This window comes from Dendropsophus ebraccatus, chromosome 9 (genome assembly GCF_027789765.1).
Source record: "Dendropsophus ebraccatus isolate aDenEbr1 chromosome 9, aDenEbr1.pat, whole genome shotgun sequence".
Classification (NCBI taxonomy): Eukaryota; Metazoa; Chordata; class Amphibia; order Anura; family Hylidae; genus Dendropsophus; species Dendropsophus ebraccatus.
In genome coordinates, this window is record NC_091462.1 from 12353640 (window position 1) to 12371303 (window position 17664).

The window sequence follows — 17664 nt, forward strand, 5'->3', positions numbered from 1 at the left end:
ATGATGGGATTGTAGCTTTGCATTAGCCTGAGGGCTGAAGGTTCCCCATCCCTGGGGTAGAGGATAGAGTTGGGCTCAGACCCTCTGCTCTACATGTAACATATATGGGGGATAGCACCACAAACACATAAGACCTTACCCCAACCTATGTGCCATAAGTTCTTATTTTATACCTTTTCATTCTGTCTTTTCCCCAGGCTGTCTCTTTGACCTGCGCCTATGCTCTAAGGAGGAGGTCTGTGTACAAGGTAAGGGTCCGAGACACAAGCAGGGAAATACATATGGAATGAGTTAAAGGTTACGTTTGTCCCCTACTGCACCCGCACTATTGACACATGCTAAAACTATGCTATGTTTCCCCAAAATTAATTTTTGCTCCCAAAGATGCACTAGGTCTTATTTTCAGAGGATGCCTTATTTTTCCATGATGAAGAATTCACGTCAAATGCACAACAGGGCTGGCTTCTGGCCACCAGGGGGAGCTTACCACAGCATACTCGTACAGCACAGCAGGGACAGTGTACAGTATGGCGGCTTCTGGGCACCAGGGGGGGCTTACCACAACATACTCGTACAGCACAGCAGGGACAGTGTACAGTATGGTGACTTCTGATCACATGGGGGAGCTCACCACAGCACACTCATACAACACAGCAGGGACAGCGTACAGTATGGCGGCTTCTGGCCACCAGGGGGAGCTTACCACTGCATACTCGTACAGCACAGCAGGGACAGTGTACAGTATGGTGGCTTCCGATCACATGGGGGAGCTCACCACAGCACACTCGTACAACACAGCAGGGACAGCGTACAGTATGGCGGCTTCTGGCCACCAGGGGGAGCTTAACACAGCATACTCGTACAGCACAGCAGGGACAGTGTACAGTATGGTGACTTCTGATCACATGGGGGAGCTCACCACAGCACACTCATACAACACAGCAGGGACAGCGTACAGTATGGCGGCTTCTGGCCACCAGGGGGAGCTTACCACTGCATACTCGTACAGCACAGCAGGGACAGTGTACAGTATGGTGGCTTCCGATCACATGGGGGAGCTCACCACAGCACACTCGTACAACACAGCAGGGACAGCGTACAGTATGGCGGCTTCTGGCCACCAGGGGGAGCTTACCACAGCATACTCGTACAGCACAGCAGGGACAGTGTACAGTATGGTGGCTTCTGATCACATGGGGGAGCTCACCACAGCACACTCGTACAACACAGCAGGGACAGCGTACAGTATGGCGGCTTCTGGCCACCAGGGGGAGCTCACCACAGCACATTCGTACAGCACAGCAGGGACAGTGTACAGTATGGCAGCTTCCGACCACATGGGGGAGCTCACCACAGCATACTCATACAACACAGCAGGGACAGCGTACAGTATGGCGGATTCTGGCCACCAGGGGGAGCTCACAACACAACACTCGTACAGCACAGCAGGGAGTACAGAGTACGTTATGGTGGTTTCCGGACATCAGGGGGAGTTCACACAGCACACTCATAGAGCTGTATGTGGTGATGGGTCTCCATGACAACGCCACACATGACAGTAGTGCATCCTCAGGCTTTGGGCCTTCAAATCTCAGCACAGATGTAACATGTTATTAGATTGTTTCACAATATTAATGAACACGTATGGACTCTGATAGAACATGGCGCAGGCCTTGCTATATTTGATGCACATCTAACAATATGCCTTTGGGTTTCAGATGGTTTGTTTGGTCAATGCTGGGATCGGTCTGAGAGGGATGTGGCCCACTTCCAGGTGACACCGGGTACGCTGCAGCAGCTGCAGACAGTGCTACGACGTCTCACAGCAAAAGGTAGGTCCTAACGTAGATCCCTTTGTGAACAATAACGTTTATTGATTATTGAAAAAAACCAAGCGAGCATGCTCATCTTTAGTGATCATACATGATTGTGCTCACTGCAGTACCTGTGCAGCTTGGCAGAATGGTGGACACTGTGCTTTTAGCTAGTTAGCAGGGGCTAGTATTGGAAGCCCGCTCTGTGACTAGGATTGAGGAGAGAGTGGCATGTGACCATTCCATGGCCGAGTCTAGATGTGTGTTCTGTCTTGCACTGATAGTGTTAAAGGGGTAGTTCACTATAAAAATTTTCTTTCAAAACACCTGGTGCCAGAGATTTTTTAATTTACTTCTATAAAAAAAATGCAAAGTCTTCCAGTACTTATCAGCTGCTGTATGTCCTGAAGGAAGTGGTGTATTCTTTCCAGCCTGGAGAGCAGGGGAGGTGTTCTATGAGGATTTGCTAATGCTCTGGTCAGTTCCTTTCACTGGCAGAGGTGGCAGCAGAGAGCACTGTGTCAAATTGAAAAGAATCACCATTTGCTGCAGGACATACAGCAGCTGATAAGTACTGGAAGACCTGAGATTTTTCAATAGAAGTAAATTATAAATCTCTCGCACTTACTGGTACCAGTTGATTTAAAGGTTTTTTGTTTTTTTTTGCTAAACTACCCCTTTAAGAAGTGACAGTAGTGTTCATGGTTGTTAGAAGAGGACCGCCACACATTTGGTAGCCCCCCTTCTCCCCATGCTGTGGTGATTTTAGTCAATGCATGTGAATAGTGAAGGGTCTTTGTGCTTGTGGCTGCAGGGCTGTCATGGAAGGATGATGTGACGCAGCGGGTAATGGCTCATGAGATGGGGCGAATCCCGCAGCACAAGTCCTTGGAGCCGCTTGACCTTCTCGATGAGGACAGGTAAGGCAGGGAAACTTTATTTGGCTCATTGCATATAGTGTAGGAAGAACCAGGTTACATCCTACCCAAAGGTCTTCTATGAAGTTGGTGGGTAGAACGATGGACTTCTCTATAGGCTGAATATTACTGAGAGCCTGAGACCCCCAATCCTGCTGCTGCTGCTGCACCTCTTTGGAATTGGGGATGACTGTAGATAAAGGTGAACTCTTTGTTCTTCTAGGTAATGGCTGCTGCTATCTCCATCTTGGGATCCCCACCATAGAAAGTCATTACCAGGCAAAAGATATAAAATCTATTGTTTACTTCTTACCCAAAGAACAACAGGCGACTCGGTTCAAGGTCTCTGTTTTGCATATACTTACTGCTTGCATTAAACTCTTACAAGAGTCGCCATGTAGACCGGGTCCTATTCATACCGTTCTAAGAAGAAGAATGAAATAGCACAACAGAGAGAGTATCCAGAATTATGATCTCATTGGAAACAAAGCTTTATTGTAACAGACATGTTAGGATAGCGGACGGCTCCTCCTAAAATCCTAGGAATCACAGGTGACGTCTTCTCTGATTGTAGACGTTCTCTCTCCGGTTCTTTTCTGCAATGACGTCTTCTGACAGTTGAAGTGTTTTTCTGCTGAGAAACCAGATCTCTAAATAAATACAGGACCCAGACCAGATCCATACATCATCCCAGACCAGGTCTATACATCAATCCAGACCAGGTCCATACATCAATCCAGACCAGATGCCTAAATAAATCCAGACCAGGTCCATACATCAATCCAGACCAGATGCCTAAATAAATCCAGACCAGGTCCATACATCAATCCAGACCAGGTCCATACATCAATCCAGACCAGATCCATACATCATCCCAGACCAGGTCTATACATCAATCCAGACCAGGTCCATACATCATTCCAGACCAGGTCCATACATCAATCCAGACCAGGTCCATACATCATTCCAGACCAGGTCCATACATCAATCCAGACCAGGTCCATACATCAATCCAGACCAGGTCCATATATCAATCCAGACCAGGTCCATACATCAATCCAGACCAGTTCCATACATCAATCCAGACCAGTTCCATACATCATCCCAGACCAGGTCCATACATCATTCCAGACCAGGTCCATACATCAATCCAGACCAGGTCCATACATCATCCCAGACCAGGTCCATACATCATTCCAGACCAGGTCCATACATCAATCCAGACCAGGACCATACATCAATCCAGACCAGGTCCATACATCATCCCAGACCAGGTCCATACATCAATCCAGACCAGATGCCTAAATAAATCCAGACCAGGTCCATACATCAATCCAGACAGGACCATACATCAATCCAGACCAGCTCCATACATCATTCCAGACGAGGTCCATACATCATTCCAGACCAGGTCCATACATCATTCCAGAACAGGTCCATACATCAATCCAGACCAGGACCATACATCAATCCAGACCAGGTCCATACATCAATCCAGACCAGGTCCATACATCAATCCAGACCAGGACCATACATCAATCCAGACCAGGTCCATACATCATTCCAGACCAGGTCCATACATCATTCCAGACCAGGTCCATACATCATTCCAGACCAGGTCCATACATCATTCCAGACCAGGTCCATACATCATTCCAGACCAGGTCCATACATCAATCCAGACCAGGTCCATACATCAATCCAGACCAGGTCCATACATCAATCCAGACCAGATGCCTAAATAAATCCAGAGCCCAGACTACATACCTAGATAAATCCAGACCTCAGACCAGATCACTAAATACAACCAGACTCCAGACCAGACGCCTAAAGAAACCAAGACCAGATCTTTAAATTTTGACCCCAGACCAGGTTCCTAAATAAATCCAGACCCCAGACCAGGTTCCTAAATAAATCCAGATCTCAGACCATGGTTCCTAAATAAATCCAGGCCTTAGACTGAAAACCTAAATAAATTCAAACCCCAGACTAGATACCCAAATAAATCCAGACCTCAGACCAGATCCCTAAAAACAACCAGAGTAGATGCCTAAAGAAACTCCAGACCATATCTGGAAATCCAGATCCCAGACCAGATCACTAAAGAAATCCAGACCCCAGACCAGGTTCCTAAATAGATCCAGATCTCAGACCAAAATACTAAATAAATCCAGACAGCCCAGCCCAGATCCCTAAAAAATCCATAACCCAGACCAGATCTCTAAATAAAACCAAACCACATCCCCAAATTAGTCCAGGCCCCAGACTAGATTCCTAAATAAATCCAGACCACAAACTAGATCCATAAATAAATCTAAATTATTTCAGCCCCCGATATGTAAAAATCCAGTCCTTAGACTACAGTCCTTAATGAATTCAGACCACAGGTTGCTTACATTTATATTAGACCTCATAGATCCCAAATTAAATAAGACTCCAGACCAGACCTGTACATTCATTTCATACAACACACCAGACCTGCAAATTAATCCTAGATGCCAGACCTCTGAATTAGTGCTCATCCCCTGCCAGATCTCTTAATTCTAGACCAGACCAGACCCCTATGTTAATTCTGAAACAACAGATCAGACCCCAGCCCCTTTGCAATCCGCTCTATATACTTACCAATGCTCCTTACTTCCAGCTCCTCTCGGGCATCACCCCCCCCTCACCCACACCCACACATCCTAACACATGGTGCGCTCGACCAACAGTGGAACCAGAAGCAGGTAAGGTTATACAGTATATTATCAGATCATTATCTATTGCATTAATTGCCCCCAAACTTGCCCCCTGACGAATTATAGAGGTTTGTATCTTAGTACAGGATCAGGGTTCATCACTGAAATGCAGAAATGCACAGCCTCCAGGGCTTCTGAAAGCAATGAAGATCTATATCATGAAGAATGTACAGCATAGAATTTTATAGAGACATGTATTCTATACCTTCATCCTTCTGCCTGGTATTGATTCTGTAGAGTCGTGATCCCCAATACAGAGCCAGCAGCAACCTCTGAGGATAAGGGATCTCCGCGGGATACTTTCCTTTGTTAAGTATTATTTATAATAGGGATAGAACTGTAGCTAAGCTTCTTCACCTCATCACATATAAGATTGTAGAATATAACCTAATAAGGATTCATTAATAGTGTTGAACGGACTTGTGAAACTGTTTAGGTTCAGCAATGTTATCCGAAGCTAAATGCTCGGCAGCTGGAGAAGTTGGATGCCGCCCTAGGGAGTCCTGGAAAACATGTATACAATCCTAGGCCATAGTTTGCATCCATTTTGTCCTGGCAGCCCTAGGGCGGCATCCAACATTTCACAGGTCTATTAAATTGTAATGTTTTCATTTCTTTAACAAAATCCTTCTGTTTAGGTCTTCTTTGTCCCTCTCACCTGGGCGGTCAATGCAGCGCCTTACAGGGGGAGGTCCACTACCACTGCAGAGGTGGAGCAGCCAGGCGGATACCCTGCAGTACTACAGACCCCGGGTCTCTTCCTCAGATTCTTCACCTCTGCCACAAAGGCTTCCTGGAAACTTCAAGCAGAACATATCTCCTCTGCTGGATCGCTACTTGACATACTTCCTGCTTACTCTACAGTCGGCCAATTCTCAGGTGGGCACAAGCCAAGAAACCCCTTTTATTGTATGAAGTCGTTGTATTTTACTGTCCTGTAGATGATCCTTTATCGCAGAGTTGCACTCACTATTCTGCTGGAGGGGTCACTGTGTACATACATTACATTACTGATCCTGAGTTACATCCTGTATTATACCCCAGAGCTGCACTCACTATTCTGCTGGTGGGGTCACTGCGTACATACATTACATTACTGATCCTGTATTGTACTCCAGAGCTGCACTCACTATTCTGCTGGTGGGGTCACTGTGTACATACATTACATTACTGATCCTGAGTTACATCCTGTATTATGCTCCAGAGCTCCACTCACTATTCTGCTGGTGGGGTCACTGTGTATATACATTACATTACTGATCCTGTACTAACCCTGAATTACATCCTGTATTATTCCCCAGAGCTGCACTCACTATTCTGCTGGTGGGTTAACGGTGTACATACATTACATTACTGATCCTGTATTATACTCCAGAGTTGCACTCACTATTCTGCTGGTGAGGTCACTGTGTACATACATTACATTACTGATCCTGTATTATACTCCAGAGTTGCACTCACTATTCTGCTGGTGAGGTCACTGTGTACATACATTACATTACTGATCCTGTATTATACTCTAGAGCTGCACTCACTATTCTGCTGGTGAGGTCACTGTGTACATACATTACATTACTGATCCTGAGTTACATCCTGTATTATGCTCCAGAGCTGCACTCACTATTCTGCTGGTGGGGTCACTGTGTATATACATTACATTACTGATCCAGAGTTACATCCTGTATTATTCCCCAGAGCTGCACTCACTATTCTGCTGGTGGGGACATTATGTATGTATATTACTTATCCTGTATATATGCTCAGGACATTGAAGTGACTCTGTACCCTCAATCTGACCTCCCAAACCACTTGTACCTTCGGATAGCTGCTTTTAATCCAAGATCTGTCCTGGGGCCCGTTCGGCAGGTGATGCAGTTATTGTCCTAAAAACAACTTTTAAACTGGCAGCCCTGTGCCAAACGGCTGTGGCCTAGATTGTGTATGCATTAGGCTGGCACACCCTCTCTGTTCCTTCTCATCATTAGGAATGCTCCAGGCAGATTGTCTCCTATTCCTCACCTGTGTCAGCACGGCACATGGGCTGGATCGTTAAGGCACCTGTGCAATGTTCAGACAGGAGAAAATGTTCTAGGGGCATTCCTAATGATGAAGAGGGTGGTCAGGAGGGACGGAGGGGTGGTGCAAAGTTAGTGCACAGATACTCTAGGCCACGGTCATTTGACACAGGGCTGCAAGTTTAAAAGTTGTTCTTTAGGACAATTACTGCATCACCTGCCGAGCGGACCTCAGGACAGATCATGGATTAAAAGCAGCTATCCGAAGGTACAAGTGGTTTGGGGTGGCAGATTGTGGGTACAGATTCACTTTAAGCAGATGATATGGCTTAGGGACAGACAATCTTCAAGTCATCTCCTGGTCTTGTATTTGTAATTTCTGAGGAGTAACGTGACACCCCTTATTGTCGCCTCTTCCTCGCAGTCTGCTTCTGACTCACCGTATCTCTTTTCCATCCTTCAAATTAAAAACCAACCAAGCGCAGTTAGTAAATGCAGAGTAAATGGCGGAGAGTTTGCAGATTACAGAACATATTGTTGTGAAGCGACTCCGGGGAGATGTGAGGCTTCCAGTGCTCAGGCAGCAGGAGTCAGATAATCTCCGGATGAGTCACTGCCGCTGCATCACTTTCTGCTGAGAGGCGCCATCATGGAAAAAACACAGAGGGGAAGGTTTACAATAAACGTCACATATGCTTTCTGCTTCATACTGAAATATATGATAGAAGAACCTCATCCCATGGCTCTCCTCAACTACAACTCCCATCATGCACTGACATCCTGCTTACCAATGGGTTGGAGACTTTAGCTGTAGATCAGAGTTCTCCTACCTGTGGCTCTCCAGTTATTGCAAAACTACAACTCCCAGCATCCTACAACTGCAGCAGCTCAAGAGTAGTGGGATTCTAGATGAATTCGCTGCCACTCCAGTACCATGACCACTACTCCAGCGTCCACCACCAGATGTTCTGGAGTCACATCACATACATTGTTCACAGTCACGCTGCCTCTAACCCCTGACCTCACAGCATGATGTTATTGCAGCGGTAGATTTATGGTTGAATACCGTTCTAAAGGGCCAACATCAGCACAGGGCTTACCTGGGCAAGTCCTGGGGCCCAGAGAGGGAGGGGGGCCCAGTGTTCTAATGTTCAGTCACTGTAGTGCGGGGTGAGGGACTGAACATCAGAAGACAGAGAAAGGACCTGAGCAGGACCTGCACAGAAAGAGAAAAGGGTGAAGACCTGATCACATGACTCAGAGGTCCTCAACCTTACAGTGTAGAGAGCAGCCTGATAGAGAGGAAGATGGAGAAGACTGAGATGCAAGTGTTGTGTGTCAGTCAGTTAGTCAGTGTGTGTCAGTCAGTGTCTGTGGTAGTAAGTCAATCAGTGTTAGTCACTCAGTCAGTGTCAGTCAGTCAGTGTGTCAGACATTGTCAGTCAGTCAGTGTCAATAAAGTGTGCTTGTGTATGTTAGTGTTGTCTCAAGTGATTGTGCATAGTGTGTGGATGATAGGTGCATAGTGGACGGATGTGGGGCCTACTGAGGTTCTGTTGCCTGAGGGCCCTGCCGTAATCCACATTCAGTTCTCCTTCATGCTGTTTTTTTTATAGTGTTTATATTCTTTCTTGTATAAAACGCCACCTGGCTTTAAAGGGGTACTCCGGCCAGGACCCCTTTTTTCACAATCACTAAGGAGGGGATGCGTAAAAACATTGACATCCCCTAACCTTCCTGGCTCCAGCGCTGCTGCTGCATGCATCCCGCTGCTCCAGTCCCCGGTCTCCGGCTGCTTCCTGGTCTGAGACATGGGCAGGCCTTCTCAGCCATTCAGCAGCAGAGGTGAGACGCTGCTACAGCCGCTGAGAGTGGCCTCTCCATATAACGTCTCAAGGCCAGGAAGCGGCTGCGGACCGGAGACCAGAGTAGTGGGATGCATACGGCAGCACAGGAGCCAGGGAGTTAAGTGGATGTAATTGTTTTCACCCTTCCCCCCCCTGGTGATTGTGGAAAAAGCAGTTCTGGACAGAATACCCCTTTAAGTGCATTTTACAATTTTTTTTTTCTTTTATACATCGTTGACATATATTTTTCTCCTAAAAAGAAGCCTATGGAAATACTCCTAGAACGACTATACTGAGGCTGACTGGATACATTAGACATGTGTTGGGACGAACCTGCTGATCAGTGGGATCAGACGATCATCTAATGTGAATGAGGTCTGAACCCCCCCATAGCAGATAAGGGAGAGTAGGATCGGCAGTGTTGGGTTTCACCTGCCCAATTCTCTTTGGCTAAAGGAGTTTAGCAGCAACTTAGGATCCTATTCCACGGGCCGAGCAGGGCCCGATCAACAGTGTAAACGAGCGCCGACCTACTAGATCGGCGCTCGTTTACTGGGCCTATTCCACGGCCCGACAATCGCTAGCGAGGGCTGCAGGGACATCGTTACCGATGTCCTTGCAGGCCTTGTTTCATATATTACCTGTCCAGGAGCAGGTCTTCTCCTTCTCCCGGTCTCGCGCGGCAGCATCAGCTTCAGAACGGCCTGACTGAACTGACAGAACGCTCAGCCAATCACTGGCCCCGGCGCCCGCTATTCCACATAGCGATGCACGGGTGGCGATCGATGATTTTAGGTTTGAACCTATATGAACGATCAGCCGATGACACGATCATCGGCTGATCGTTCTCTCTATTCCACAGAACGATAATCGTCCGAATTGGGCCGATTCAGACGATTATCGCTCCGTGGAATAGGCCCCAGGGGCGTAACTAGGATTCATGGGGCCCCATAGCAAAAAAGTGTATGGGGCCCCCCGACATATTACCTGTAGCGGCGATATGGAGCTGTCCCCCTGCCTTTGGCAGCTCTGAGACGCTGGGGGGGGGGGGGGGGGTAGCAGGCCGCTCGGAGTCCCTGCTGGTTGGGGCAGCTCTGAGTCCAGGGGGTGACCTCCATTATACAGGATGCTAGGGAGGCTGAGTGACCCCATTATACAGGATGCCAGGAAAGCTGGTGACCCCATTATATAGGATGCCAGGGAGGCTGAGTGACCTCATTATACAGGATGCTAGGGAGGCTGAGTGACCCCATTATTCAGGATGCATGGAAGCTGAGTGACCCCATTATACAGGATGCCAGGGAGGCTGAGTGACCCCATTATACAGGATGCCAGGGAAGCTGAGCCTGAGTGACCCCCATTATACAGGATGCCAGGGAAGCTGAGCCTGAGTGACCCCCATTATACAGGATGCCAGGGAAGCTGAGCCTGAGTGACCCCCATTATACAGGATGCCAGGGAAGCTGGTTACTTCCAGCTGGCAGTGATAGTTACCATCCTCCTGCTGTGTCTCTTCCCCAGGCCCTGTGCATTCTGCCATGAGCGAGTGGGATGGTGGGTACTGGGAGCGGGGCTTGCCGCGATGGGGGCGGGGCTTAGCGGAACGTCCCGGGACTGTTCCTCTTGTGGAGAGGGGGACACTGGTGCAGGACGTTCTGAGCTTGTGTCCGGGGGAGGTGCAGAGGAGGTGCAGAGGTGCAGGGTGCTTTATTATCTGGCAGGGTGCTTTATTATCAGAAGCGTAGCTACCTTGAAGACAGGGGAGACGGGCCAGGCGGGCCCCCGGGCCCCCTGTAGTGCGGGGCCCCATAGCAACTGCCTTCCCCGCCTTCATGGTAGCTACGCCATTGCCCCTTACTCTCCTTCTCTAAAAGGGAAAACACGTGCACTCTCAGTTGAGCTAAGCGTGCACGTTTATGGGGATGCAGGAGAGCTAACACTTGTTCAGCTCCATATGGCCAGCCTAAGGGCCCTACTACACGGGCCCTATTACATCGTTCGAAAAATCGTTAAATAGTTCGGATTTGAATGATAATCGTTTAGTTTGATAGAATTTGGACCAATTTTTATCGTTGATCATTTGCAAATGGTTGGCATGTAATAAGGTCATTCAGTTGTTTGCAGTAGTGACAAATGCAATAGCAACGGCAAGACGACCGCAAGAACGTTTATCGTTAATGGTTGATCGTCGAAAAATCGCTTTGCGTAATAATACCCTAAGAGTGGTCTTCTGACCCCAGGGTCACCGTAGTGAATATCAGGTCAGGAAGGAGTCTCATTGTAAACCTGTTTATGTCTCCGCTCAGCCAAGTTATCAGGACCTGAGTCGTGTAAGGAGCCAACCTCAACCTCATGTGTTTGCTGCTACCCACACCTGGCCGGATGGAAGCAGAAGGCTTATCTATGGGAGGTATGAGGGAGGACGGGACACTGCGCCGCTGCCACTACAGATGCCCAGTGACATCCATCATTCCTGGTCAGAATTACGAAGGAAGCTTCCCCGTGATAGTCTGGACCCCGACCTTGCAGAAGACGTATCAGAAAGTTCTGAGAGGATCGAGAGGATGAGCCAGATAAACCGTATGCCGGACGCCGACCAGATCCGTCAGCCTGAAGGTCGCGAGGAAGGAGGACGGACATTCAGAGGTCGGTACCCTAAGATGAGCTGGTAGAGTAGGGTCATCTGGTTATATATTATTTAGGATGTCCAATCTGATTATAGGAAAGATGAGCGACAGCCACCATTACGTCCTGGTCCTATGGATGTGTGATGAATGGTATGTTGCCTAGTAGTGAGGTAGCGTGGGTGTCGAGGATATGCCGCTACTTAAAGGGGCTAGTCCACCATAAAGACCGTGGTTGTTGACCAGGGATGTGGAACCTTCGGCCTTCCAGCTTTAGCTTCGCCTGTCCAGGCACGATGGGAATTGTAGTTTTGCAACAGCTGGAGAGCCGAAGGTTCCCCATCTGTGTTGTAGACACTCAATATGCTGATTTATGTAACCATGTAAGGCTAGGTTCATACTGCGTTTTTCCATTCAGTTTTTTTCATCAGTTTTTTGCAAAAAACAGATGAAAAAGTGATGAAAAAAACGGATGCATTTGTGTGCATCTATTTTGATCCGTTTTTTCATCGACTTCCATTGTAAAAAGAAGGGATCAAAACACATCCATTTTTTTAACGGACACAAAAATAGTATCAGCTACGTTTATGTGTCCATTAAAAAAACAGATCCGTTTTGATTCGTTTTTTTTTACAATGGAAGTGAATGGAAAAAACGGATCAAAACAGATGCACACAAATGCATCCGTTTTTTTCATCCGTTTTTTTGCAAAAAACAGATTGCAAAAACGCAGTGTGAACCCAGCCTAAAAGAGAAACTTTTTTGTTGCCCATAGCAACATAATTTTTCAAGCTTAGACTACAAACTGAAAGCAACAGGACTGGTTCCAGTTATGGCGGCAGCAGTGGGAATACCACTTTAAAATCTCACTGGCATCGCTGCATGCAGGCACATCCGCTGCGGAAAATCTGCAGCATGCTCGACCCTGGTGACAGCACCCATAGACACTAATAGGGCTAAGGAAACTATTACAGATCCATACTTCATATTGGACGCTTCCTCCTTTCCTTCTGTGTAATACTGGATTCGTCTTATCACTCAGTGCATCCCATTATATGACAGATCAGGTGAAGGGTCCGGGACCCCGGTGATTATCAGCTGATATTGATGGTGGGATCTGCACGTACATTATTCTCCTTACACAACCCCATTACTCATCGCTGTGTCTGGACGGAGATATGGAGTAATCCATCTTATATGTCATAGGTTCCATTGGGATTCAGAACACAGCGGAGGCCCCATCAGCGGCGGAGATGGCGGGCTTGTTAGATGCGCAGAGCTTGGCAGGCGTGCTGGAGAAATACGGAGTCGACTTGAAGCAGCTCAGTGAATCGCAGCTGGAACAACTATCGTTCCTTCTCCAAATGCTCCAGTCAGATTCTCCCCAGGGTGAGGAGGGCGCAGATCTACTGAGTCATGAATGTAATGGGGGGATGCAGTGAAGAAGGGTTAGACCAGGGGTAAGGAACCTTGGCTCTCCAGTTGTTGCAAAACTACAACTCCCATCATGCCTGGACAGCCAAAGCTTTAGCTGGTATGATGGGAGTTGTAGTGTTGCATCAGCTGGAGAGCCAGTGTTCCCTACCCTTGGGTTAGACAGTGTATACAGAATGTAGGGTGCATAGAAAGGACCAGGTCACCCTTCCATGCTATTGTTCTCAGTGTTTCCCATGATTCCCTGCACTGCATTGTTCATCCATATATATATGTATACGAATGTAATTTGCAGAACTACAGTGATCATGTTGTGAGTCACAGCCATTAGATACTAAGCCACAGTGTAACATGGCCTCCGCGTGGCCCTAGCCATAAAGAAATAGGGGAAGAGTGTAACAGTGTTCTGTAAAAATAAGTTTTACACCCCATTCAGAAGTTATAGAAAGTTGGATGACTAGCATAAGGACTGACGTTACATTATTGGTTTTTCAGGAACAAGAAGCGGAGACAGGAGCCCACCGAAACGCGTGAGTGCGGTTTTATTATGTGGTTGTGTAAGAGAACCTGGGACCTGAATGGAAGACAGGGATCGACAGACTAGTACTAGTCAACAAGACAAGACAGACTAAGACAATAAAGAATAGTCAGGCAGATACAGGTCAAACTGGAGACTGCAGAACGGCAGATAAAATGAAGGTCAGAAGGACAGTCAGAGAGGTCAGAATACCAAGCAATCCAATACAAAACACCAGCTCTAGCTACAAGAGACTATAGCAAGCAAAGTCCAAGAGCACAAGAGGACGACTTATGAGATGCCAGAGTCCCGGTCCAGGGCAGGATTGGACCAGCCCTCTGGCGTCCAGACCACACAGAACACAGACTGGTAGGTAAGGGAGATGAGTGGTGAAGGCAGCTGTCTATCACTACTCAGTGTAAACTATCTGCAGCCCAGGACCAGAGATAGCAGAAGAAACCAGACGGGTGTGGTGGTAACCTGTCAATCACCACACAGCCAGTGCTAGAATCATGCACATGCATCAAACATGCACACTGAATCATGGCCAGAAGAGCAGTCTTGGACGTATCTTAGGGGAGAAGACCGCACTGAGGTCTGAACAGGCACAGACATAACAGGTTGTTTATTGTATGCACAGGCTTAGTTATACCTGAGCCCAACTGTGTGCGGGGCCCGAGTGGCCCTTATGCCTCATGAAAAAACAATAGTGTTATAAATGGCACATGGGCCCTGGTACAGAAGTATATGCACCAGAGCCCAGAAGACTCAAGCTACACCTCTGGTCAGTTGGAATATACAGAATATTTCCTATAATGCACTGAACAGATAGGAAGGGTGAACAATGTCCGCTCCAAATCGGTGACTTAGTGATGTGGTGGAGCCGAGCAGTGTGAAGATATGGTTTTAGGTAGGACCTCCATATTATCTAACCACCAAGCTGTCCGTCCATCTTTCAGATCTCAGAAGGAGACATGCAGCACTCCTCCGGGGCTCAGCCGCCCTTCCCGCCACCAGATATTATCCCCAGGGACATCTCTCCAGCCCCTGCGGCACTTAATGCCGATCAGCCTGACGGGCTCAACCTCATGAGCGCCACCCCCGCTTCCATCACCACCCACCTGACACCTGACGCACAGACGATGGGAGAGGAACAAGCACGCCTGCTGGCCGCCATCAATGAGGGGTCACAGAAGGCCCTGGAGAAGAAAAGTTCTCAGGACGCTGGAGGGATCCCTGAAAAGTCTGAGCAGAAAAGCCAGGAGTATACAGAAGACTATGGATACATCCTCACCGATCAGAAGTAAGTACATGAGTATCACCCAGTGGTGAGGCCGGGGGAAGGGAAAGTGACTAATAGATGGCAGAAGCTCACTAAACCCCATGGCTAAGAAACAATTTCTTTCACTTTAACAAACATTTGACATGTCACCGAGAGATGTCAAAAGATTTGATTAGTCGGCTCCAGTCACTAGATATTACTGGGAGAAGTGCATGGCTGAGCGCTTCGCCCCTCAATTCACTGCAGGAGATGTAAATACAGACCATGTGCTATGGAATGGAGTTCGGAGCTTCCGGCATCATCATTCATGATGATGCCAGGAACTCCAAAATCTTCACGCTACTGTACTGACACAGCATGTCAGTACAGTAGTGTAAAGATTTTAAAGGGGTATTCCACCCAAATATAACTTTTCATATGTTGCTGCCCATGGTGAGACTAACAATTCCTTCCATACTTGTTAATATCTATTCAGTCTCCTTCCCCCAGTTCTGAGCTGCCTCTTTCTTCTGTGTGTGAGCCTTTCTCTCTGTCTCCCCCTTTTCCCCCCTCCCTTCTGAGACAGCTGATATCAACAAGTCCCTGACTGGCTTTAGCTGATCATGAACTCACTGCAATTATCCCTCCCAGCATTACCAAGAAGCTACAATGTTGCAGATAAAGCCTGCCGTCTCAGAAGGGAGGGGGAGACAAAGAGAAAAGCTCACAGACATATTTTTGTGTTTTAAGCAGAAAGTAGCAGCTCAGAACCGGGGGAAGAAGACTGAATAGATAACAACTAATATGGAAGGAATTGTTAGTCTCATCATGGGCAGCAACATATCAAAAGTTATGTTTAAGTGGAATACCCCTTTAACTGTTTCATAACTCCAAGCATTATAATGAATGATGATGCCGGGAGTTCCGCATTCTGGTCTGCAGCACATGGTCCATGCACGGACTGTATTCACGCGACATGTGAATGCCCCATAAATCTGCGAGAAGATGGGGAGTGCGATGGGGGATAGAAGCGCTCAGCCACATGCTTCTCTGTTCTCTATCTAAATAAAGGGGGGGGATCTCATCCTGACCAATCCCAACTGTGAAATGTAAAGTGCGTTCTTAACTGAGAGGAGTTAGATGTAAGCTTCTCCATTCCCATTTATCTCCTGTGAGTCTCATACCCATCCCCCTTCCCATGTATATACGGCATTGGGAATATAGGATCTCTTCTTGGAGGAGCGGCAGAGCACATCATGCCCAATAAATGTCACTTTCACCTCACCCTGGCCTTGTACGAGCGGTACGTACTGTCCAGATTGTGAACTGCCAGGCGCAGCAGAAACAGATGATGAGAGTCAATAAGTGTAATTGCTGTAATTTTATGCAATTATTCCTGAACAGCGCCAAGGAGTGTACTGAGTGCGCCAGGGAACACGGGCAGAGGGCGGGGGAGGGGGTACAGAAATGATTCACGTCCAAATGTAAAGGAGCCGGAAGAAAAATCACCGCAATCTGCATCACTGACAGCTACAATCTACATATTAGACTCAATGGACAGATGTACAGGAAAACGCTGACAGACCTCTAGGGGGCGGTGTGGTACATTGAGGAAACTTTTACATGTACACATTTTATTGCAGACATTCCTCTATATATATAGACGCACCTGAGTCCCTGACTATAAGATGCACCCCGATTTAGACAACTGAAAACAGGAAAACTAATATTTCATACTAATTTCCCAGTGGCAGTGAAGGGGTCAATGCAGTGAAGGGGTCAAAGTACACACCCAACTTTGCTAGATCATACACACCCAGCTCTGCTACACTATGAACACCCAGCTCTGCTACATAAACATACTCAAAGGCACACACAGTGCTGTATTAATATACAGACACACATACCACTGCTACATCAACATACAGACACAGCTCTGCTACATACGTACAGACACAGACAGACACATTTTGATACAGATTGTCCCTACCCACAGTATCTGTAGCACATGCTCCTCACAGTCATTCAGCACCGTTCTGGGTAAGTTCCCTGGGGAAAAAAAACTATATTTTATGCTAATTAAATTCCCCAGTGGCAGTGAAGGGGTCAATGCAGTGAAGGGGTCAAAGTTTACTCAAATGACAGGGATACTTTAATGTTCTCCATGATAGTACATTATACCTGCACATACACAGATCTGTATACACACCCAGCTCTGCAACGTCAGACACGCCCAGCTCTGCAACGTCATACACACCCAGCTCTGCAACGTCATACACACCCAGCTCTGCAACGTCATACACGCCCAGCTCTGCAATGTCATACACGCTCAGCTCTGCAACGTCATACATGCTCAGCTCTGCAACGTCATACACACCCAGCTCTGCAACGTCATACACGCCCAGCTCTGCAACGTCATACATGCTCAGCTCTGCAACGTCATACACACCCAGCTCTGCAATGTCATACACGCTCAGCTCTGCAACGTCATACA

General features: G+C 47.5%; 1 protein-coding gene across 3 annotated transcripts in view; it reads left to right on the forward strand.

Moving 5' to 3' along the window:
• The window catches only part of PTPRN (protein tyrosine phosphatase receptor type N), a 61060-nt gene that overhangs the window by 11500 nt on the left and 31896 nt on the right, over positions 1-17664 (forward strand). For 2 of the 3 annotated variants that reach the window (XM_069982557.1, XM_069982558.1), the window contains exons 2-9: positions 198-248; positions 1719-1832; positions 2629-2734; positions 6111-6351; positions 11641-11980; positions 13165-13347; positions 13888-13922; positions 14869-15212. In XM_069982557.1, the coding sequence (XP_069838658.1) occupies positions 198-248; positions 1719-1832; positions 2629-2734; positions 6111-6351; positions 11641-11980; positions 13165-13347; positions 13888-13922; positions 14869-15212 (1414 nt within the window). The remainder of the gene's footprint in view (positions 1-197; positions 249-1718; positions 1833-2628; positions 2735-6110; positions 6352-11640; positions 11981-13164; positions 13348-13887; positions 13923-14868; positions 15213-17664) is intronic. The other variant, XM_069982559.1, reaches the window with a different exon arrangement.